The sequence below is a fragment of the Podarcis muralis genome, chromosome 1, assembly GCF_964188315.1.
Source record: "Podarcis muralis chromosome 1, rPodMur119.hap1.1, whole genome shotgun sequence".
Lineage (NCBI taxonomy): Eukaryota > Metazoa > Chordata > Lepidosauria > Squamata > Lacertidae > Podarcis > Podarcis muralis.
The window spans coordinates 6,459,769-6,483,827 of NC_135655.1; the positions used below are offsets into that span (position 1 = coordinate 6,459,769).

At 47.4% G+C, this 24,059-nt stretch overlaps 1 protein-coding gene across 2 annotated transcripts in view; it reads left to right on the forward strand.

The window, feature by feature from the left end:
- Positions 1–23,623, forward strand: part of ARMH4 (armadillo like helical domain containing 4) — a 63,357-nt gene extending 39,734 nt beyond the window's left edge. For both annotated transcript variants that reach the window (XM_077917849.1, XM_028728570.2), the window contains 4 exons: positions 939–1,226; positions 13,744–13,775; positions 17,725–17,859; positions 18,986–23,623. In XM_077917849.1, the coding sequence (XP_077773975.1) occupies positions 939–1,226; positions 13,744–13,775; positions 17,725–17,859; positions 18,986–19,054 (524 nt within the window). In that variant the 3' untranslated portion in view covers positions 19,055–23,623. The remainder of the gene's footprint in view (positions 1–938; positions 1,227–13,743; positions 13,776–17,724; positions 17,860–18,985) is intronic.
- The last annotated feature ends 436 nt before the right edge of the window (positions 23,624–24,059 follow it).

Sequence of the window (24,059 nt, forward strand, 5' to 3'; positions counted from 1 at the left end):
CAACCAAACAAACCACATTCCAGCCACACCCACACCAACACCCATCAAACTCCCAGGTCACACTATCGAGTTACAGCATTCAAAAAGGCCACAGCTCTTGGATAGAAACTGTTTTTCAGTCTATTTGTCCTTGACTTGATGTTTCTATATCTCCTGCCAGAAGGCAGTAGTGCAAACAGACTGTGTCCCGGGTGAGATGAATCCTGCAGGATGTTGTTTGCTTTCCTAAGACAACGGGAACCGTACAGTTCTTCCAAAGATGGGAGAGGATGACCAATAATCCTTTGGGCTGTGGTTATGACCTTCTGGAGCACCTTCCTCTCCCTAGCTGTACAACTGGAGAACCAAGCACAAATACAGTATGTAAGAATGCTCTCTATGGAGCCTCGGTAGAAGGACACCAGCAGTCTCTCACTCAGATTGTTCTTCTTTAAAAGTCTGAGGAAATAAATTCTCTGCTGGGCCTTCTTCACCAGAGCAGTGGTATTTGCGCTCCAAGTCATGCCCTGATCGATAGTTACTCCCAAAAACCTGAATTCTGCCACCCTCTCCACCCGTTCCCCGTTGATATACAAGGGCTGAATGTCCGCCTTTTTACATGGAGCTGCTGGGAAAGATCATCAGGGGGTTTGGGCTGGATGTCTACCAGTACGTGGATGATACCCGGCTCTACCTCTCTTTCAAATCGGAACCAGTGAAGACGGGGTATAAATAATATATTATTATTATTAATTATTATTATTATCTGTTCTGGATGCTGTAACCGAGATTCCTGCATGGCCTCTAGCACAACAAAATGGTCATCACCCGTCCAGTCTTTCTGCATAGATGCTGTTCCACTTTGCTGCGGCCATCCCTCTCGTGGACTCTGGTTATATCAATGGACCGCTGTGTCTATCTCAATATTGTGCTTGTTCTTCTCTCTCCTGCCTTTCTAGAGGAAGAGGAGGAAGAGGAGGAGGAGGAAGAAGAGGAGGAGGAGGAGGAAGAAGAGGAGGAGCCGGAGGAGGAAGCAGATGAGGAAGACGATGGCAACGAAGAGGAGAGGGACCCAAATTCCATGGACGAAAGCTTGGACGAAGACGCCAACCTGTCCAGCTTCACTCTCCCTTGGGAGACATCTCAGGAACCCCTGGAAGGGCTCGAAAACCCAGCCGGGGAGCTCTCTGGGGTCTCCTACCAAGTGCCGAGCGCCATCGAATGGGAACAACAGAACCAAGGGCTAGGTAAGCATCATGCGTTGTCTGCGGCGGCGGGCAAGTTTTGCGGCAGCGATCCCTCCCAGTACTTTTCTGAGCACAATTCAAAGTGTTGGTGCTGACCTTGAAAGCCCTCAACGGCCTCGGTCCAGTATACCTGAAGGAGCGTCTCCACCCCCATCATTCTGCCCGGACGCTGAGGTCCAGCGCCGAGGGCCTTCTGGCGGTTCCCTCACTGCGAGAAGCCAAGTTACAGGGAACCAGGCAGAGGGCCTTCTCGGTGGTGGCACCCGCCCTATAGAACGCCCTCCCATCAGATGTCAAAGAGAAAAATAACTACCAGACTTTTAGAAGACATCTGAAGGCAGCCCTGTTTAGGGAAGCTTTTAATGTTTAATAGGTTATTGTATTTTAGTGTTTTGTTGGAAGCCGCCCAGAGTGGCTGGGGAAACCCAGCCAGATGGGCGGGGTATAAATAAATTATTATTATTATTATTATTATTATTATTATTGAAAGTTTGCCGGGGGTGGGATTCATTCTCGCAAACTGAGCACCCGCACCCCAAAACCCCGTTGTAAATGTTTCAGGCAGCAGCTCAGAGTTAAGCCAGATATTTGGCTGTGTAGGCGACCGACACCCTGTTTTGCACCCTGACAGAAACGCCTTTCCAGTTTAGGGAATTTGACCTGCTGTGATGTTTGCTTTGCACTGGGACCACATTACAGGTGTTTGGAGCCTGTTTTGGGGGGATTCGGATTTGGGAAGACATCTAAATATGACTGGGTAAACCTGTCCGTTCCAGTCTATCATTTCCCCTCGTTTTTTTAAAATATTAAACCATGCTTCTAGGGTGTTTGTGCACAAGGCAGCAGCCAAGAAGGACTTCCAGTGTTTGGACCACTGTTCTGTTTGTTTTCTTTTTCTATTTCCTATTTCTCTTGGCATTTTTAACGTTCATAAAAAGCTGGGGGGAGGGGTGGAGGCGGTGTGGAGAAAGAATTCCTTTTCATTGGACTGAGAGGGACACAAACAGGAAGGGGATAGTCAGAGGAGGGGAGTCACTGCAGGAAAGGCAGGGTTGAAAGGATCTCCCAGGTGGGAGATGAGAGGGTCTATATCTCTGTTTGTGGATAAATGACAGGATATATATGATATAAGGGATGCGGGTGGCGCTGTGGGTTAAACCACAGAGGACTTGCTGATCGGAAGGTTGGCGCTTCGAATTCCCACCACGGGATGAGCTCCTGTTGCTCGCTCCCTGCTCCTGCCAACCTACCAGTTCGAAAGCACATCAAAGTGCAAGTAGATAAATAGGTACCGCTCTGGTGGGAAGGTAAACGACGTTTCCGTGCGCTGCTCTGGTTTGCCAGAAGCGGCTTAGTCATGCTGGCCACATGACCCGGAAGCTGTACGCCGGCTCCCTCGGCCAGTAAAGCGAGATGAGCGCTGCAACCCCAGAGTCGGCCACGACTGGACCTAATGGTCAGGGGTCCCTTTACCTTTACCTATATATGATATAAAGAGAATGAAGGGCCTTATAGGTATTTCCCCCCCATCTTTTTTCTCTTGCTTTTATATCTTTTGGTTCTTTTTAATATTCTTGTTAAAGGGCTCCCGCTGCTTGCGGAGATTTGCTCAGCTCAGCGCGTCCAGGCTTCGCGCACCTCTCAGCAAGCAGTAGGAGTGCTCCCACGGCTTGCAGAGAGCTGCCTGTTTGGGGGCTGGGGTCGGGGGGGGGGGCGCCTGGGAGGGAAAAAAAATCCCCCCCTTTATTCCCCCCCCCAAAAAAAACTGGGTGCGCCCTATGGTCCGGTGCGCCCTATGGTGCGAAAAATACGGTAGTTTGATTCTTACTGTATTTTACATCAAAAATTGCCAATATATATATCTTTAATGGAAAGAGTGAGGTGGAATAATAATAATAATAATAATAATATCGGAGGGAGGTGGTCCTTGAGTTATTTGGGTCCTGAACTGCACAAGGCACAGGGCAAAATGTGGGAAATAACATCAACAGCAGCAACAACAACAACAGCAATAATAGGGGAATGTGGTTCTTGAGTTATTGGAGTCCTGAACTTCACAAGGCTTTACAGGTCGAAACCAACACTTTTAATTGGAAACTAACTGGTAGCCAGTGCAGTTGCGCCAGGAATGATATTTAAAAAACCAGAACAGAAATAGGAGCACTATGTGTGATGTAGCTGTCTTGCGAAAAGTCTTCGTAGCAGCACAAACATCAACACACCACGTTCCTGTCGTCACGATACCTTCCTTCCGTTTATGATATTTTGCCCTTTTTGTGTGAAAAGCTTGGAAGGGGTGGGTGGGCCATCTTGAGAGGAAGGGATATGAAAGCCTTTCTTTTCAGTAAACAAATCAATCACATTTTGTTTGCCCTGAGACCCCGAGAGAGGGTAGCGCTGGAATCCATTAGGAAAAAAAATAATGTACGGAACCGTGTAGTTCTGGGTTTCCAATAACAGGATAATTGCCTCTGACCTCGAGCGGCCGTTGCCTTTCAAAACTTGGAGATCGGCATTAATCAGCAGGGGGAATCAATAGAGCGGGTCTTTCCAGAGAGGTCGTTCTGGCATTGGTACCTGATAAATAGAGATCAAAGCACATCCCAAGCTCCAAACTGTTTCCCATTAGTCTATTAGCAATTTGGAACCACCCGACATTTTGCTGTCAGCAGCGGCTGGGCAAGAAGGTTTATTGATCCGTGGGGATCGTGGCACAGTCTCCTCCAACCTGGTGCCCTCCAGCTGCCAAGAAGGACATTGGAAAGCTGGAAGGTGTGCAGAGGAAGGCGACCAAGATGATCAAGGGTCTGTGAAATATACTCGGAGTCGAGAGTGGATTTCATGCTCTTTATTCAGCTCATACCGGTGAGGAGGAATGGAAGTTCCCCAAGAATGTCTGCTTTATATACATTATTTACACAATGGGCTGCATATGATTGGCTAATTCCGGAATTATCCTGTAGGCCAATCAGGTTGCGGATTCACTTCCACCTGGAGCTGGATTGGGTGGCTCCTGCAGACCAATCATACAGCTGCATTGTTCTTGGACCAATCAGACTGCTGCATTCTGAATCCTATTGTTCTAGGACCAATCAGACTGATGCATTTTGGATCCTATTGTTCTAGGAGCAGTCAGACTGCTGCATTTTGGATCCTATTCAACTCAGTATATAACAGTCTGAAAGCCAAGCCTGATGAGGAACGGTTGAAGGAGCTGGGGATGTTTAGTCTGGAGAAGAGAACACATAGTAGATAGCCATCTTCAGGTATCTAAAGGAGGATGGAACAAGCTTGCTTTCCGCTGCTCCAGAGGGCAGTGGATTCAAATTACATGAAAGAAGAGTGCAACTAAATTCAGGGGGGAAATTCTAGCAGTAAGACCTGTTTAATAGTGGAATAGTCTCTCTCAGGAAATTGTGGGGTCTTCTTCCTCGGAGGTTTTTAAGCAGAGGCTGGAGGGCCACTAACTGCATATGATTCTATTACTGCAGTATTGCGAAAGAACGATGTCAATTAACATTTGATGATCTCCTTCTACCGGTCCACAATAGAAAGTGTCCTTTCATACTGCATCACGGTGTGGGACGCTGGTTTGACATCAACTGATAGGAAGCGCCTACAGAGGGTGGTGAATACAGCACAAGATATTATGGGCTGGATGAAATAGCAGAAGATCGTTGCCTCAGGAGAGTGAGGAAAATTCTCAGGGATGGTTCACACCCTGTCCGGCACTTTCTTGATCTCCTGCCCTCGGGCAGAAGATATAGAAGCAGGATTAGTCGCGCCAACAGGGTAAAGAACAGCTTCTATCCGTGGGCTGTTAGGCTGCTGAATGAAAAGAAAACAACAGGGCAACTGACTTTTGGGTTTGGTGGGTGTGCATCAGTAAACGAGGGGAATTAAGACTAAGAGAGCTGAGTGGGGGGAGCTCGTGTAATCTCACTGTATACAAGTTGTACAAATGACAATAAAATATTTCAATATCTTCAATTTCCCATTAGCCCCAGCCCAGCTTAGCTTGTCCCCTAGCTCCTAATCATGGACTCTGTTGTTGTTGTTGCTGTTGTTGTTGTTGTTGTTGTTGTTGTTGTTGTTGTTCTTCTTCTTCTTCTTCTTCTTCTTCTTCTTCTTCTTCTTCTTCTTCTTCGTCTTCTTCTTCTTCAAAAGTAAATCAAACAGATCAATGCAATAAAAATAACAGGCACACAAAAAAGCAGTGCAGGATATCGAGAGAGACTTAAGATTAGGTTTGTGGTGTGCTTAAAGACCATTAGGGAAACCAAATTTTACATCGTCCCAGTGCCGGATTTACGTATAAGCTAAACAAGCTATAGCTTAGGGCCCCACTCTCTTGGGGGCCCCAAAAAAAATTAAAGGAAAAAAAACACCACTGGATGTAGATTTCAAAATTGTATTTCAGTTCAACAATTACTTTGATAAAATACATATCTTGTTATGTGTGAATGGCTTTAGATACCTATTAGGTCCATCAATTACCATATAGCATATATTGAACACAAAAAACAGTGGCAATTGGTTGTTGACAAAGGACAGCTGGACATATAAAGGGCCTCATTACCTTCAGGAGGGAAGTTTTTTAATGTTTAAAGTTTTATTAAGTTTTTATATATGTTGGAAGCCTTCTTATTTTCTTATGGACTGAATTTCCCCCTCCCCACCCCTAATTGTTGCCTAAGATTCTTGTCTGCAGGCTAAGGCAACTAGAAAAAAGGAGCGACCACTTTTAAGGCTCTAGTCCTCAGCCTCTGATCTCAACGCAGTGCCGTATTTGCGCAGAAGCTAAACAAGCTATAGCTTAGGGCCCCACTCTCTTGGGGCCCCCCCAAAAAAATTAAAGGAAAACTGGATGTACATTTCCAAAATATAAGATAAAAAACCAATAAAATAAAACCTACATACAGCAACAGTGTTTGGTGTTGTGTCGGCTCCTATGATGTAAGTCATGGGCCCCGTCTGCTAGCCTGCTCCCTCAAATATCACTGGTTTGCTCCTTTCTATATATAGGGTGCCTACATTCTGCATGGACTGGTCACATGGCAACATGTGGCATGCGGCTGCAGACTGCAGTGCAGCACAGTTCCACACAGGTCAAGCTGTTGCACCTGTTATTTAATATTACAGAGTGCTTGCAGACTGATGATCGGGCAGCATAGACTAAGGGTATGAGTCTTATGCCTATTGGTTGATTTCATGTAATACATAATTAATTTATTTTGATCCCATTATAAAAATATTCATCTTTATTATTTAGTAGGCCTATACAGCGATACCTCTAGTTGTGGACTTAATCCATTTCAGGAAGCCGTCCGCAACTAGGGCGTCTCTTCTGCACATGTGCGCGGAGCGATCGAGTGCTTTTGCGCATAGCGTGCATAATGCTTCTGCGCATGTGTGCGTGGTGAACCCGGAAATAAACACTTCCAGGTTTGCCGCATTCGTAAGCTGAAAGTCCGTAACAAGAGCAAAATGCAACTAGAGGTAAAGGTGAAGGGACCCCTGACCATTAGGTCCAGTCGTGGCCGACTCTGGGCTTGCAGCGCTCATCTCGCTTTATTGGCCGAGGGAGCCAGCGTACAGCTTCCGGGTCATGTGGCCAGCATGACTAAGCCGCTTCTGGCGAACCAGAGCAGCGCACGGAAACACCGTTTACCTTCCCGGCGGAGCGGTACCTATTTATCTGCTTGCACTTTGACGTGCTTTCGAACTGCTAGGTTGGCAGGAGCAGGGACTGAGCAACCGGAGCTCACCCCATTGCGGGGATTCGAACCGCCGACCTTCTGATCAGCAAGCCCTAGGCTCAGTGGTTTAACTCACAGTGCCACCCGCGTCCCTGCAACTAGAGGTACCACTGTATTATTATTTACTCGTACAGTTCCCTATTACCCCGACTTGCTACTATAATACTATATATAAATATTATAATTATATTAAATATTTTACTTACTTATAAAGGCCCCCATTACCTTCAGTAGCTTAGGGCCCCATCAAACCTAAATCCAGCCCTGTATCGTCCTGTGGAGACCAGAGTCCTGCGTGTCTGTATTTGTCGTGTATATATAAGGTACAAAATGTAGTGAAATAGCTCTGAGCATGCAGATCTGAGCTTGTAGCGAGGGGGTTCAGGCATGTCCTATTTAGGTGAGTTCACATGGCGAAAGAGAACAGAAAAAGGAGGAAACGTAACTTCCTTCCTTCCAGGTGAGGGGCGTGGCCTAGTTGCGTCTAGGAATACACCTCTGTGGTCTTAACCCTTTCATGCATTAACTAGCTCCGTGCCCTCTGGTTATATTTGACTACCAATTTTCCACACGAGCTTCTGAATGACTCATGAGATATTAGCGACACTTTCACCTTTTTTTTGAAAACCAGATTTTCATTTTCCTCCGCTCAGTTGCGCAAACTCTGCTCTGGTTCATTATCCCCCATTATCCCTTTGAATCTTAATGAATAGCTGCGGTTGTAATTGCAGCCTTGGTGGGAAATGTCACATTAACACCACTCTGTGTTTACAAAGCCCCGGCGTTTCTCTAAACGGGGAAAGGTGGAATAATTATTGCTTTCACTCGGCCCCGTGACGGGTATGTTAAAAGCCGGCGCTCATGAGAGAGGAGCTTCCCTGTGATTAAGGGAACCAGGAAGTGTCTGTCAAAAGTCTGACACAATGCGTTGATAAATTGTTTTGCATGGTGTGTGGCCAGCATCCAATTAGGACCTGGGAGACATGGGTTCGAATCCCGCACTCAGCTGGGAAATTCATACGATGACCTTGAGCTAGACACCATCTCTCGGTTGCGACAGTAAGAACAAGGAGGGAGGGAACCAGGTACACCGCCTTGAGCTATCGGGAGGAAGAGTGGGATGTTAATGTAACAAGTAAATAAAAAGAATAATAAAATCATAGAATTGTAGAATGCAGGAATGTGCAGCTGTCCCATACAGGGATCGAACCTGCAACCTTTTTTTTTAATAAAAAATATTTTATTAAGAATTTTCTTGTTTTACAGAAGTGTAGTGCCTCGTATTTTTTTTCTTTTCGTGTAACATTTTTACAAATCCGTTTCATTTGTTGAGGCATTAGGGGGAGAAGAAAAAAAGAAAGAAAAAAGAAATGGGGGTGGGGAGTGGGAAGGTGGATAGGGGTTGGGTTGGGTGGCGGTGTTTCTATTATGTTTAATGCATGTAGAGTTTGGTGTCAGCGTTGCTTGTGTTGTTCACTTGTGTTCCTTTGGTGGTGAGAGAGGTTGGGGTTGGCCTAGGGTGTGATTGTTTGCTTGTGATTGGCTGTGGTGATCTTTGTTTTCGTGCGTGAGTGGGGTGGGTGGGTGTTTTGGATCAGGTTAGCCATATTGATTTGTATGCTGTTGGTGGATTATTGTCATTGTCCTGTGTATGTGATAAAGGGGAGCCATACCGGGGTGAAGGCGTCTTCTTCTGTTTGTCCCTGTGTCAGTTTCAGTTTATTAGTTAATTTTTCTAGTAGGGCTGTTTCCCATACTATTTGGTACCATTGGTCCATGCTTACTCCTGACAAGTCTCTCCAGTGTCTGGTTATGGTGTTTCTGGCTGCTGAGAGCAGGTGGGTTATGAGTTCTTTGTGGTGTAAGTGGGCATTGTTGTCTTGGAAGATGTTTAGTAGGGCCAATTCTGGGGTGATGTCTATTACTTGCTTAGTTATTTTACAAATTTCTTGTATGGCTGTTGTCCAGAATAGTTGGATTTTGGGACACTCCCACCACATGTGGAGGTGTGTGCCTGTGGAGGTGCACCCTCTCCAGCATTTTGGTGAGGTTCCTGGGTGTATTAGCGCTAGTTTCCTTGGTGTTAGGTACCACCTGTAGGCAAACCTGCAACCTTGGTGTTATCAGGACTACGATCTAACCCAGTGAGCTATCCAGGCTTCATGTAAAATGTAGGAAGGTTTTACTCAGTTGTCTTTGCTGTTTAAAATGTGTGGTGTAAGTGGTCATTATTGTCTTGGAAGGTGTTTATTAAGGCCAATTCTAGGGTGCTTTCTAATACTTACTTGGTTATTTTACTTATTTCTCGTATGGTTGTTGTCCAGAATAGTTGGATTTTGGGGCACTCATCTTTCCCTCACTCTACCTCTTTCCCCCTTTTCTTCCTAATGTCTCAAGAAATGAAACTGATTTGTAAAAATGTTACATGGGGGGGGGGGGGAATACGAGAGAGGGACATTGCACACACTTTTGTAAATCAACAAAATCTTTAATAATAATAAAAAATAAGTATACAGAATATTTTTATTTTTATTTTTAAAAGTACAATGAACCAATGCAGTTACAGTTCTGGAAAGCAAGTGAAAGCAATTGTAATAAAAAGTTAAATTTTTTTTTTAAAAAAAGTGTGGTGTTTCGCCCCCCTCCTTTCTCTCCTATCAGAAGGAGATTGCAAACCTAGATCGAAATCTCCGTTTTGCTATTAATCCAAAGCTGGGAGGTTAATATTCCCCCAAACCCTGTTAATCTTTTTAAAAAGTCGTCATTGCAAGTTGCCACGGTTGATGCCGTAAGTTATGGGCTTACTCTGCAGGCATGTCCAAAGTCCGTTTGGGGGGCCTAGTCCGGCCCGCCGGTCGATTTAATTTGGCCCCCGTGGCAGGATATGTCCCTGGGGTAAAATCCCCCCCCCCAAAAGCTCAGGAACTTCAATCCTTTAAAAGGTTCAACAGCTTTGGGGTAAAATTGTAAAAAAAGCTTAAGAACTTCAATCCTAAAGAAAGCTCAACAACTCTGGTCGGCCCTCACGCATGTTCACTCTTTGAAAAAAGTCTGGGCGTTTTATCTGAGAGAACAAATTGTCTCCCTACAGCCTTATCCCTGTTCCAGGTAACATATAATACCAGTTCTGCTTTTGTAAGAAATCGACCCCCACTTCTTCTTCTTTTCCCTGCGAAAGCCTGCTCTTTAAAGCTCAATTGGAGCAAACAGCAATCCGCAGAAAACCTGGGCGCTAAATGAACTGAATGCTAAAGAGCAGGTTTTTATGGGGAAAACATGGGGCACTGAATAACTGTGAATACTGGTCTACCTTAAAAAAAAAAATTAAGAAAGTTTGCTAACAGTAAACATCGAGGTAGCTTGTCATGTGGCTTTGTTTGTTCTGCCTCTAGCAAAATTCAGTTTTGTTCACGATCATGTTGTAAATTAGGACTTTAGCATTCGGGTGTTTTTTAAATCAGCGACTGGCTGGTGCCTAGCCAAGATTTCACACTGTGAAAATCTTGTTGTTATGGCTAATGGCTCAAACAGTAACACTGCACCGAACTGATCAAGGGGAAAGAATAAAAAAGCAGAGAGAAGAGAAAATAATATTAATAAGGGATCTTTCTGTCTAACAGGGAATGATGGCTTTTGTTGATTAAATCTAAAGTTTTTTCCACAATTCCTCTCTTAGAAAGGGCACCTGCTTGGGGTATTGAATAATAAGGAAACTGATTTCAATTAAATTGATTAATTGGAGAAAGGCAGTGACTAATACACTAAAAATGATTTTGTCAGTTGACTGCCCTATTGGAAAATGGATGTTCGAGAGCTGAGTCACACCTAATGAAAGCCGCCAGGGCTCATAGGTGTTTATAGGAATTGCAAATATTTTGTAGCCTGCGTTCTATTCTTTCATTTGATTATTTTCCAAAAAAAGAGAAAGCATTATTGGCAATTAATTAAGTTACACAAGAAAAATTATGTGCCGAAGAGGGACTTCCAGTTGAAAAAGACAAAACTTGTTCCTATAGCTACACGTATAATTAAAGACACTCGTCTTCATTGAAAAAAAACCCTATTAATATTCCGTGTACACAATTCAACAAATTATTAGATTTTGACCTGTGCAATCTCTGGAGCTGGGAGGATAGCTTCATATTTCGTTTTCCTTACTTTCTCATGCTTAGAAATATAGAAAATCTATTCCCTGCCCTAGGTACCCAGATCTTTTATTTTGACTTGGCAAGGCAGGTCCCTGCCAATTTTCATTTTAGCAGACAAGGAGACTGAAAACAAGAAAATGGGTCTGAGTTACAGAAGGGTGTTTAACCTCCGTTGTCAGAATGAGACTCTGTTGTGTTACCCCTGTGTCCAGGGCAGCTGTTTATCAGCTCCACCTGGTACGCAGGCTGAGACCCTACCTGCCCGCAGACTGTCTCGCCAGAGCGGTGCATGCTCTGGTTATCTCCCGCTTGGACTACTGCAACGCGCTCTACGTGGGGCTACCTTTGAAGGTGACCCGGAAACTGCGATTAATCCAGAACGCGGCAGCTAGACTGGTGACTGGGAGTGGCCACCGGGACCACATAACACCGGTTCTGAGAGATCTGCATTGGCTCCCAGTACGTTTCCAAGCACAATTCAAAGTGTTGGTGTTGACCTTTAAAGCCCTAAATGGCCTCAGCCCAGTATACCTGAAGGAGCGTCTTCACCCCCATCGTTCAGCACGGACACTGAGGTCCAGCGCCGAGGGCCTTCTGGCTGTTCCCTCACTGTGAGAAGCCAAGTTACAGGCCCTTGGAGCTGGACCTCAGTGTCTGGGCTGGACGATGGGGGTAGAGACGCTCCTTCAGGGATACTGGGCCAAGGCCGTTTAGAGCTTTAAAGATGATCCTCAAGGTCCCTTCCAACTACTTGAGTTGATGCCGCCCATCTGACTGGGTTGCCCCCAGCCACTCTGGGCAGCTTCCAGCAACGTCAAACATCACTGTGTCAGCAGTGGGGTTTGTGTGTGAAGTTTCAGTAGCCAAGGTATATATAATGCCAAGGCCGACTGAGCCTCTTGGGCTTGCTGATCAGGAGGTGGGTGGTTCGAATCCCCGTGATGGGGTGAGTTCCCGTTGCTCTGTCCCAGCTCCTGCCAACCTAGCAGTTCGAAAGCATGCCAGTGCAAGTATATACCATATTTTTTGCACCATAACACTCACTTTTTTCCTCCTGGAAAGTAAGGGGAAATGTCTGTGCATGTTATGGAGGAAATGCCTATGGGTGGCATGCCTACGGATTTTCCTCCTCTAAAAACTACGTGCGTGTTATGGTCGGGTGCGTGTTATAGAGCGAAAAATACGGTAAATAGTTACCGCTGTGGCGGGAAGGTGAACGGCGTTTCCGTGCACTCTGGTTTCTGTCACGGTGTCCTGTTGTGCCAGAAGTGGTTTAGTCCTGCTGGCCACATGACCCAGAAAGCGAGATGAGTGCAGCAACCCCATAGTTGCTTTTGATTGGACTTAACATGGGACGCGGGTGGTGCTGTGGGTTAAACCACAGAGCTTAGGACTTGCCGATCAGAAGGTCAGCGGTTCAAATCCCCACGACGCGGTGAGCTCCCGTTGCTCGCTCCCTGCTCCTGCCAACCTAGCAGTTTGAAAGCACAAAGTGCAAGTAGATAAATAGGTAACGCTCTGGCGGGAAGTTAAATGGCGTTTCCGTGCGCTGCTCTGATTCGCCAGAAGCGGCTTAGTCATGCTGGCCACATGACCCGGAAGCTGTACGCCGGCTCCCTCAGCCAATAAAGCGAGATGAGCGCCGCAACCCCAGAGTTGGCCACGACTGGACCTAATGGTCAGGGGTCCCTTTACCTTTAACTGTCCAGGGGTCCTTTACCTTTACCTGTAATGTCACCTGACTTCAGGTGAGATGCTTTTCATGCCCACATCTGTCAAATAACCTTCATAGTAGCACCCTGTGTGTGTGTGTGTGTGTGTATGTGTGTGTATGTGTGTGTGAATCATCTCTGATATCAACACCTGCCCCTTGATCAAAGCCTCTTGCCAGATAGAAGCTCATTGATTCTTCCCCGGAAAGGACAGCCTTTCATTTATGCGATCACAGCGGGAGTTCCTAAGGGGAGCCTCGCTTTATCTTCCGTGTAGGCTTAGCGAAAGGAACTCCCTCCGTTCCGTCGCTTTGATCGCTCGGAAAGTAGCACAGATGGTTTGTAAGTGCCACCAGGAAAGACGTTGCTAAGCTGGCAGGTGAGAGAAATCGTGGTTCAAAGCCCCCCACATCTGTTGCTGCTTGGGAGAGAAAATGGTTTTCTCCCTTTTGCACTGGTCTTCGCAGTTCGGCGCTTCTGCGCATGCGTGTGACGTCATTTTGCGCTTCTGAGCGGCGAAACCTGGAAGTAACCCTTTCTGGTACTTCCGGGTCGCCGTGGGACGCAACCTAAAAGAACGCAACCTGAAGCAAACGTAACATGAGGTATGACTGTAGAGAAGAAACTTTCATGGAATAAATTAATGCAAGAAGGAACTCTGCGTGCATGCCTATGATGTGCAGGGAGCGTGGCTGCAGGGGAGCTTGGCAGTGAGGGCAGGGGACCCCTTGACCTCCTCTCCCTACATTCCTTGAATCTAGATATGTGTAATCCCCACTATGCAAACTGCAGTAACTTTTAACAAAGCTGCTTTTCGATCTCACGCCCTGCTGCTGCTGCTACAGTGCTGTTCTAAGGTTTATGACTGCCACTAACGTTTATGTCGTTGTTTTTCTAGTGAGAAGCTGGATGGAAAAGCTGAAAGATAAGGTAGGGAGATCTTCCTTTGTCTCGCTTTGCGTTTGAAGGCAGGTGCTGTCTTTTGCTTTCGGAAACCAGGGTTCCCAAAGGGCGAAATTTGTGGTTTCTGGTTCAGGGGGTCCTTCTGGGTGGGCAGCTGAAGAGCAGATCATGAAGAAAGCAAACCAAGAACTCAGGCCAGTGTAAGTTTCAATAGTGGGAGTAGTCCCTACTCGCAAATCAATAGTCAATTGTCAAAAACTAATCCATTCAAAAGTATGTATTCTGCAGCAGCAAGAATATTATTGGCACAAAAATGGAAGCAAGAAGAATTACTGACGAAAGAAGAATGGAGGATGAAATTAATGGACTATGCAGAATTAGATAAACTAACGGGAAGGATTCGACATCTGCGGGACCAGAAATTCACAGAAGACTGGTGTAAATTTACAGACTATTTGAAAAGTAATTGTAATGATCAGACTACGTTTGTAGGTTTGCAAGAAGTTTTGTGAGGTGAATTATTGGAACTATTGCAAAAATGGATGAAGGGGAGGATGGTTAGTTAGGATAATTAAAGGCAATATGAATTTAAGAAATGCATAAGAAGTGGTTAAAATGGTGGATCATCAGAGGTGCTGATGGAAGTCCAAAAAATAAAATAAATAAATTGTATAAGTGGTGAAGTTTTGTGGTATTATAATTTATATGTTAAAATTAATAAAAAATATTATTAAAAAAACAAAAGTATGTATTCTGACAAGGATTACAAACTCAAATAGAGATTACAAACTCTAACAGAGATTACAAACTTAAACTCATAGAGATATGTGTAACATCATAATTCATTACAGAATTAGAGATAAGAGTTTATGAGTAGAGATAAGTTCATGTTAGTCCATAGTCAGATTCGACGTGGAGGTCTTAGTTTCAATCATTGAGCAAAGTCAGAAGTCGATTATGGATCAGAAACCAGGACAGGGCCCTGTTTCAATGTAGTCACCTTCATCAGCTATTGAAACTTACATTGGCCTGAGTTCTTGGAGACCAGATCCTGACATAGCTTTGAAGGATGGTAGTGATGACCTTCTGCTGTTTGCAGAAAATTGGAAGCACTGAATGCTCGGCTGGTCACTGGACCTCCTAAGCTTGTTGACCTCCATCCTGTTGCATCTGGATTGGACCACTTTCAGTCTCCTTCCTGGTTCTCAACACACGCAGCTCACAACCATGCTTCCATAGCAGCTGCTTTCTGAGAGTCTCTGGATTTGATCCTCCTCTCTGAGAACCAGAGAATTTTGACCTTGCCGGTCCTCAAGTCAGCTGCTCCCCATGCTGATCACAACTGATCAGAGTAACCCGAAAGACATCCATGCTGATCACCGCTAGCCAAAATGGAGAACGTTTGTGGTCCTTCTACTGCTGCTAAGGCCCCAAGTCCCATCAGCCACTGCCAACAGCTGGGAATTCTGGGATTTGGAGTCCATCAACACCTGGAGGACCACAGTTTCCCCACCCCCAGGCCAAGGGCTGTTTTGCACTTCATTTTGGCAACACACCATCTGTTGTGTTCGAACTGGTATTGATTGTGGGGTATTTATGGGAGGGCTTCAACATCGTGCTAAGATCTTCAATCTTGCTTGTCCCTCAATTTCCATCCTCTTGGCGTGTTACTCATCTCCGGGCTACTCCTGGTTTCACCACCACCACCACCAAAACAGCTTCCTAGTCTGAGCAGCGTTCCCATGTGCTGACATCCCTTCCTAGACTTGCCATTTTTTTTCTCCATTCTTGCTTGAACATCCACGATCCCATTCATCACTTTCAGAGGCAGCAGCACCTCTTGCTGGAAACAGCAGCAGGGGAGGGTGCTATTGAGCTCACGTTCCGTTTTAGGCCTTCCCAGGAGCATCTGTCTGGTTGGCCACTCTGAGAACAGGGTTTTGGACTAGATCAGTAAGCCTGATCTTTATTAAACTGTTGCAACACGGTCCCCCATTCCCCCCATGCAGGGAGGGAGGAGAGGAACCTAGAACGATGGTGTCCAAGCTTTTACATAGACATTTGAAACTGTCTCCCCTGTAGCTCAAGACCACCCCCCAAAAACATCACACATACATCACAGAAAGAGGTGGTCCCCAACAGAAATTTGAGTGTGTTGCTTCTCTCCTGTCTGCCAGGATATCTGATTGCCTTTCTGGGTAGCCTGGCCATTCATTTGAGATGGTAAATACATAGTTCCTGAATCGCTTACGCATATTGATAGTGTGCTCAGCTTAACACAGGGGTCGGCAAACTAAGGTTTGCGGGCCGGATCAGGCCCAATTGCCCTCTGGATCCGGCCCACGGACGGTGCTGGAATCGCCTCTTGGATCGTTGTGATCGTTCGGGCTGCGCCATTCTTTTTGCAATTTTTTTGGGGGCGCCATTTCTACCTCCCCCCACCACGGTGGCGCCTCCTCCCTCCCTCCTCCTGCCTTCTCCCTGCCCTATAGAGGAAGGGAGCTGGGCTTGGATTGGGGCCAGCAGCCAGCCAATCCGAAGCCTCGCCGCCCGTGCCCCCGGACCCGCCCACCAGCCTCTCCGTCCATGGCCGCCCTGTGGGCATCGTGACGGGTGCATCGTGATGGCAGCGTTGTGGGGCTTCAGCTGGAGCTGGGCACGCCTGCTGGCCCCATGCCTGGCGCCCGGGAAAGCTGCCACCACCTCCAGTTCCCAACCAGCGGTGGAGGAGGTAGGGAAGGGAAGTGAGGTGAGGGGCTGGGGGAGAGAGAAGCCCCCCACCGGCGCATGTGCGCTCCTGCGCATGCAGTCCGGCCGCCACAAGGTCTTTTTAAATAAATAAATAAATAAATAAATATTTTTTATTAGATTTTCCATTAAAAAAACATTTTTACAAAATTATACATCCATTTTTAACTTAAACCCTTTTTTCCAGAACTTCCCTCAGCTTGTCTGATAATTTTCCGTTTATTTTTTATCCTCGTCTCACATTTCCCAATATTATATTGCACTCAAATACTCTTAATCACATCGTATTTTTTAAACAATATTTCTAACAGTAATTTCACAGAGCTTCTTGAAAGCCAACGAACATTATTTGCTCATCACAGAAATTTTTGATATACTCTGTAAATTTCTTCCAGTCCTCGGAGAATCTCTGGGGGGGAGAGAAGCCCCCCCTCCGGCGCATGTGCGCTCCTGCGCATGTAGTCCGGCCGCCACAAGGTCTGAGGCGCGGTGAACCGGCCCCCTCCAAAAAAGTTTGCTGACCCCTGGCTTAACAGACACTTGCCAGACTGTATTTACAGGGAGGTGTAAGCCCCTACAGTCCAAAGACAATTGGAAAGATTTCCCATTTCCTTGCTTCTTGCAGAGAAATATTTGAGGTCAATTTGGGAGAGTCAAAATGGCTTCAGGATTGCTCTCCTGTACTATTTCAGACACGTGGTTTATGTACTTAGGTCTGTGTTTGCCTTGTACATTTGTGAACATTTCTTATATATATATAAGACCTTTTATATGCCTGTTGTCTTTGTCCATGGAGTTTTCTTGGCAAGGATACTGGAGTGGCTTGCCGGTTCCTCCTCCAGGTGGATCACGTTTGGTCAAAACTCTCCACGATGACCTGTTCATCTTGTGTGCCCTGCTCGGCGTAGTTCATAGCTTCTCTGAGTTCTTCAAGCCCCTTCACCAAGGCAAGGCAGTGATCCATGAAGGGGAAGAAGAAGACACTGATGCTGGGAAAGATGGAGGGCACAAGGAGAAGGGGGCGACAGAGGACGAGATGGTTGGATAGTGTTTTCGAGGTTACCCAGCATGAGTTTGACCAAACTGCGGGAGGTAGCGGAGGACAGAGGTGCCTGGCGTGCTCTGGTCCATGGGGTCACGAAGAGTCGGACACGACTAAACAACAACAACAAGACCTTAGAATTCCTATAACACTGAAGTGGCCTCTTTTCCCTCCCCTCTTCTGCAGGCTGGTTACATGTCCGGGATGCTGGTGCCCGTCGGAGTTGGCATTGCGGGGGCCCTTTTCATCTTGGGCGCTCTCTACAGCATCAAGATCATGAACCGCCGGCGAAGGAACGGCTTCAAGAGGCATAAGCGAAAGGTAGGCTCCCAATGCCCTCCCTCCCCCAGCTGCTCAGCCTTTGTAATTTCTGTGCCAGCGCCATGCACGCTGTGTGGCACCCAAGACACGGGGCCAAGCTGGGATTTCTGCTTCAGGTTTCATCACAGATCTCCCCGAAGGACCAAAGTCCATCTTCTTTGGCTCCCTAGCAGTCCTGTCCGATCCTAATAACAATAACAATATCAATAACCATTTATTATTATTTATACCCCGCCCATCTGGCTGACCTTCCCAGCCACTCTGGGCGGCTCCCAATTGAGTGTTAAAAACAATACAGCATTAAATACTAAAAATTTCCCTAAACAGGGCTGCCTTCAGATGCCTTTTAAAGAGAAGATAGCTGCTTATTTCCTTGACATCTGGTGGGAGGGCGTTCCACAGGGTAGGCGCCACCACCGAGAAGGCCCTCTGTCTGGTTCCCTGTAACTTGGCTTCTCACAGTGAGGGAACCGCCAGAAGGCCCCCAGTGCTGGACCTCAGTGTCCGGACTGAACGATGGGGGTGGAGACGCTCCTTCAGGTATACTGGACCGAGGCCGTTTAGGGCTTTAAAGGTCAGCACCAACACTTTGAATTGTGCTCGGAAACTGTTTCTGACCTAAAAAAGGTAAAAGGGACCCCTGACTATTAGGTCCAGTCGTGACCGACTCTGGGGTTGCGGCGCTCATCTCGCTTTATTGGCCAAGGGAGCCGGCGTACAGCTTCCGGGTCATGTAGCCAGCATGACTAAGCTGCTTCTGGTGAACCAGAGCAGTGCATGGAAACTCTGTTTACCGTCCCGCCAGAGCAGTACCTATTTATCTACTTGCACTTTGACGTGCTTTCGAACTGTTAGGTTGGCAGGAGCTGAGACAGAGCAACGGGAGCTCACCCCGTCGCGGGGATTCGAACCGCCAACCTTCTGATCAGCAAGTCCTAGGCTCTGTGGTTTAACCCACGGCGCCACCTGCGTCCCTGTTTCTGACCTACCCACCCCTTTTAAATGTGCCAACGTACCAGGCAGGGAGTTTGGAGGAGGGGAGGGGAACAAGCAAACGAAAGAAGGTTTCATTCCTTGTCGCTGATGTCTTCCCCTGCCTCTCTCTCTCTCTCTCTCCCCACCACAGCAGAGAGAATTCAACAGCATGCAAGACCGAGTGATGCTTCTAGCGGACAGCTCTGAAGATGAATTCTGAACCAGACTGCGGCGCCTCATTTCCTGCCCTCCCGTGACTTTTATTTCCTTCTCCCCCCTCTGTTTCCCTTCTTTCTTGTCGCCGAGGGAGGTGCGCAAGCGTTTCTGCTGCGCCGCCACAGAGGCCAGCCACCTTCCTCTCGCTCACGGGGCAGCGGTGCTTTTACACAACCTGCCCCTATAAGAGGAAAACACACACACACACCGATAACAGCATGCTGCAGCCCCAGTGTAACACACAAATATTGTTATTTTTAAAATACATGTATCTCTGTACGGTCGCGCACGTTCATTTTCCACGCAGGGCACGCCGTTCCGAATGCGCAGCAGGCAAAGGCGTGGACCCAAAAGACAAAGGACGTTTGTTGGGTGTTTTTATTCCATCTGCTGGCCGTCGTGCTGCCGTCCTTCTGGTGTGAGTCCCTGGAGAGGGCAAGCTTCAACCCAGATAACTCCTGTTTCTTTCTCTCTCTCTCGCTGGGGAGCAACTTCTGAATACGTTGCGTTACCTGAGCTGGAGTTCGCAGTTTCCAAAATTAGCTGCTCTGTTTAATTGATGAAGTGCCGCCCCAAAGCAGATCCCACCCCCATTGTTCAGGTAGGAACTAGGTAGAGTGATATGTAGATTAAGATACATATGTATAAGTGATACATATACATATGTATAAGTGATATGTAGATTAAGATATACCGAAGGCCCATACTAGATGTTTATGTGGGAGATACACTGAGGGCTCCCCCACTTTTGTAAACTGCAAAGCAGTTTCGGAGGCTGCAGTTCTGGGATCTATTGCAGGCAAAGCAGGTTCTCATCCACAGACCCCTTAAAAAATAATGATAAGGTCCTAGTCCTCATGTTTCTGAACAAAGGACTGATTGATGCTGCCTCCACTGGCTGGCAGCAGGTCTTGAACCTGGGACTTGCTGCATATAAAGCAGATTTTCTGCCGCTGAGCTACGCTCCTTCCCCAAATCTGGCAAGCTGGGAGCAGAGAATGGCAGGGGAAAATGCTTAACCCGTTTCCTTTCCGCTGGTTTCCGCCCCCTTCCCTCCCCCCAGCTGCTTTTTCACCCGTGGAGGAAAAAATACAGGACCCCTGCATCTTTTTCCTTGACAAGGGAAAAACAGCAGGGTGTGTGTGTTATGATGATTTTGAGTAGACAAACGGGAGGAAGGGGAAGGGTCAAGCATCCCCTCCGCTGCTTGTGCTCCTACTGACCTCTTGTGCTTCTAATGTATCCTAAGGTTTAGCCTTCTAAGCATGCCAGCCTCCATTGCAGAGCGGCTTATTTAAAGACACAGACAACCCATTGGTACATGGGGTTTTTCTGGGGCTTTCCCCCCAGCTGGAACTCGCCTCTCCCGTGTCGCCATTGCCATTATAATAGAACAAAGGAGGTATTCACGGTGAGTTCCAGAGCCTCTTTCTCTAGAGAAATAGCGCTGAGATTTTCTTCCCGTTGTGAATAGCAAGAACATGGGGTGCTGATTCTTTTTGGAACCACGGTGTGTGGGGTCCCTTTGCGCCCCCTCCATGCTCCCAGTGCATCAAGGCCCTCCCCTTGCCAGCTGTTGAGTTTTCTTTCGCCATGACAGCAGCGTGGTGTCAAAGTGCACGACAAACGCCACGTCTCGCTTGGCCCTGAGGTCACAACCCTGATGATGACGGTGCTGGGATCAATGCTGTCATGGGACACCCCCCCCTTTCCCCTGCGGCGGATGCTTCTGGTAAGGCAGCCCAACTCGTTAGCGGTATGCCGCCCGTTGCCTTGGGAACTGCCGGCCAAAGGCTTCTGCGGCCCGTCACCTGCAGTTGTGTAGTGTCAAATTCAGAAGCGCAGAGTTCCCTTTGTGATAGTCGCAGCCACTCACCCCTTCTGAGATTATGCAACCTTCTAAGAATATACAATGATATTATAATGATGAAAGAATAAGAATAAATAGAGATGCATTGCAGCGATCAATGCAGATCACCGTTGTTTTGCCTTTCAGCCAGATCTGCTATTTTCTGTGCACGTAAATATTTTGGACGGCTCCAATAACATCTTCCGTTGCGTTTTCTGTGAAGTTCCACGTAGCAGAAATTCCAAGCACGCCGTGTTGTTTTTCTGAAGCTGGAGCACCTTATGTTTTCAGTGCTCCTAAATGCTTAGTTCTGCAGCATGCAGAATCATTCTTTCTTGGTTCCTCTCCAGATTGACCCCCAGGAGCCCATCCTCAGTGGCCGACTCACATCCTTTCCCTTTGCTTGACTCCGGTCAGCACAGAGGGTGAGAAGATGTCTTCTCAGTGGATAAAAAGCTCTCCTTTTATGCTGATCGGGCAGCTCTAAGATGCTGGAGACAGGTTCTGCAGAAATAGCATCAGGTCTTTTCTTACACCTGGAGCTTAAATCCACGGCACTTTGCCTGGTGTAAATACACCCCACATGTGTTCGCTATCACTTGGAACATTACCAAGACTATGCTAATCTCTGTCCTGTTATTTCATGGGGCCTCCTTTATGGCTCCATCGAAATGGACTGGAGGAGGACACCTGCAAATAGTTGATGCCTTCAGCCTTGTGAAAGGTCGCCCAGGGCCCCCGACCACCTGAGAAGCAGCAGCCAGAAGGCGGCTTTTTGGGTTGTAGGGAAAGGGGAACGTGTGTTCTAGGTTGCTTTCTGGAGAGAAGCAGTTCAGCTGAATGAGCGTGAGCCCAAACAAGGCCCCAGGAAACCGTAACGTAGCGGAGGGGAAGCGGTTTCAAAAGCAAGACTGAAGTGGATCGGAGCTGGCTTTCAGGCTTCTAGTCCATCGTGAGTAATTCGTAGCGCTGCGCTAAAAAAAGGTATACAAGGGAGGTGGACTACATATGCCGAGAGCAGCTTCCCAGCCAAGACTGCAGGTGGCAAGGGCAAGGTGAAGCCAAGTGGATACTTTGCAGGGGTGTGGCGGTCGTGCATCAGACGGGATTGGTGGGTGCTGTTGGACTACAACTCCCATCACTCCCAGCTGGCTTAGCTGAGGAGTTGTAGTCCAGCAATATCTCGGCAGGCCAAGGTAAGCGGGACATTGCCCTGTTTGCTGTAATGGACCAACCTCTGCTGATAGGAAGGTTAGGACCAGGTTGTTTACCCCACACAGCTCAGCATTGTCCATCCCAGCCTGGTGCTCCCTTCCGACTGTTTTGGACTACAATTCCCATCAGCCCCAGTCAGCACAGCTGGAGGAGAGGCTACTAGGTTGGGGAGCTCTTGTCTTCCTCAACTGGCAGCTGCTCTTCGGGGTCTCAGGTAGAAGGAAAAAGGTCTTTCCCATCACCTGTTAACCGGAGTCATTTAGCTGAAGGTGGTTAGAGCAGAATCGGCAGGCTGGCCCAGGAATGGCTTAGAAAGCTACCGTATTTTTCGCTGTATAGGACACACTTTCCCCCCTCCCAAAATGAAGGGGAAATGTGTGTGCGTCCTATGGAGCGAATGCAGGCTTTCGCTGAAGCCTGGAGAGCGAGAGGGGTCGATGTGCACTGACCCCTCTCGCTCTCCAGGCTTCAGGCAGTTATCCGCAAGCCTTCTGAGCACGGCGGGACTTCCCGCCGGGCTCCAAAGGCCTGCGGATAGCAGCCTGTTCTGGGGGCTGGGGTCGGGGGAAGCTCGGGCTTCCCCCGCCCCAGCCCCACGCCCGGGGAAAATAAATAAATCCCCCCCTTTATTTCCTCCCTAAAAACTAGGTGCGCACTATGGTTCGGTGCGCCCCATGGAGCAAAAAATACGGTACCTTATGACCAGGATGGCCCATCCAGCTCTGTAATGCCCACACAGACTGGCAGAGGCTCTTTGGGGTTTCCCTAGCCCTACCTGGGACCTCATGCACACAAATCAGAAGCGCTACTGCTGAGCAACAGCACTTCCTTTAAAATTAATAGTAAGAGTCTAGTCCTCAAGGTTCTGGGGCTGATGTAAATTGGAACGGAAGCTGCTTTATCCTGAACCAGATCATTGGCTTAGTATTGTCCACACTGACCTGCCAAAGGAGATGTTCTGCCGTTGAGCGACTGTTTCTCCTGCAGCTCAGACCACCTAGGCTTTCCCAAACTTGGGTCTCCAGTTGGTTTTGGACGACAGCTCCCATCATCCCTGACCACTGGTCCTGCTAGCTAGGGATGATGGGATTTGTAGTCCCAAACCAGCTGGAGTTTCCCAAGTTTGAGAAACCCTGATCTAGGAAATCGCTAATGCCCACTGATATCTGAACCGTTCCTTGGTCTGGAATGGGATGCCTCTGAATATTTTTAATGTGGAAAGGCAAAAGAAAAGAAAGAAGAAAGTTCATGGCAAATGTATATCCCAACTAGCGTAGACTTTACATTTGAATTATGCAATGCCTACTGCAGTGGAGGAAGGATTCGAACAGCATGGGTGGGCGAGGTCCAAGGTCCGAGACCCACCACCGTCATGGAACTGCCTCAGGGCCTCGGGACGTGTCACTTCTGCCCGTCCCCCCCCTCTGCGGCGGGGATTTTAGTGACCTACCTCACAGGGTTGTTGTGAGGGCAAACAATAAAGCCTGACAAGCACTTGGCAAATGGAAAGGGCTTTCTGAGAGACGCGAAGCAGCGGCGCCACAATAAATGGATTTAGGTGTTGTTAACAGAAAAATCCGAGGGCTCCCTTGGACAAAAACAAAGACACCAACCAGGATTACTTGGAGCAAAACAGCAGCCTGTAGGCTTGGCCTTTATTGATCTGTTGCAACAGGGTGCTCCCCTCAGCCGCAGGAGAGAGGAGGGACCCAGAAAAATGGCATGCAAGGGCTTATAAAGACTTTTGAAATTGCCACCCTGTAGATCAAGACCACCCCCAGAAACATCATACCTACATCACAGAAGGGGTGTAACCTAAGACCACCCCTCAGATACATCACACCTACATCACAGAAAAGGCGGTCTAAAACAGAAATTTTAATGTTGTTTTTCTCCTGTCTGGCAGGTTACTTGATTGGATTGCCTGGGGAGCCTGGTCATTCTT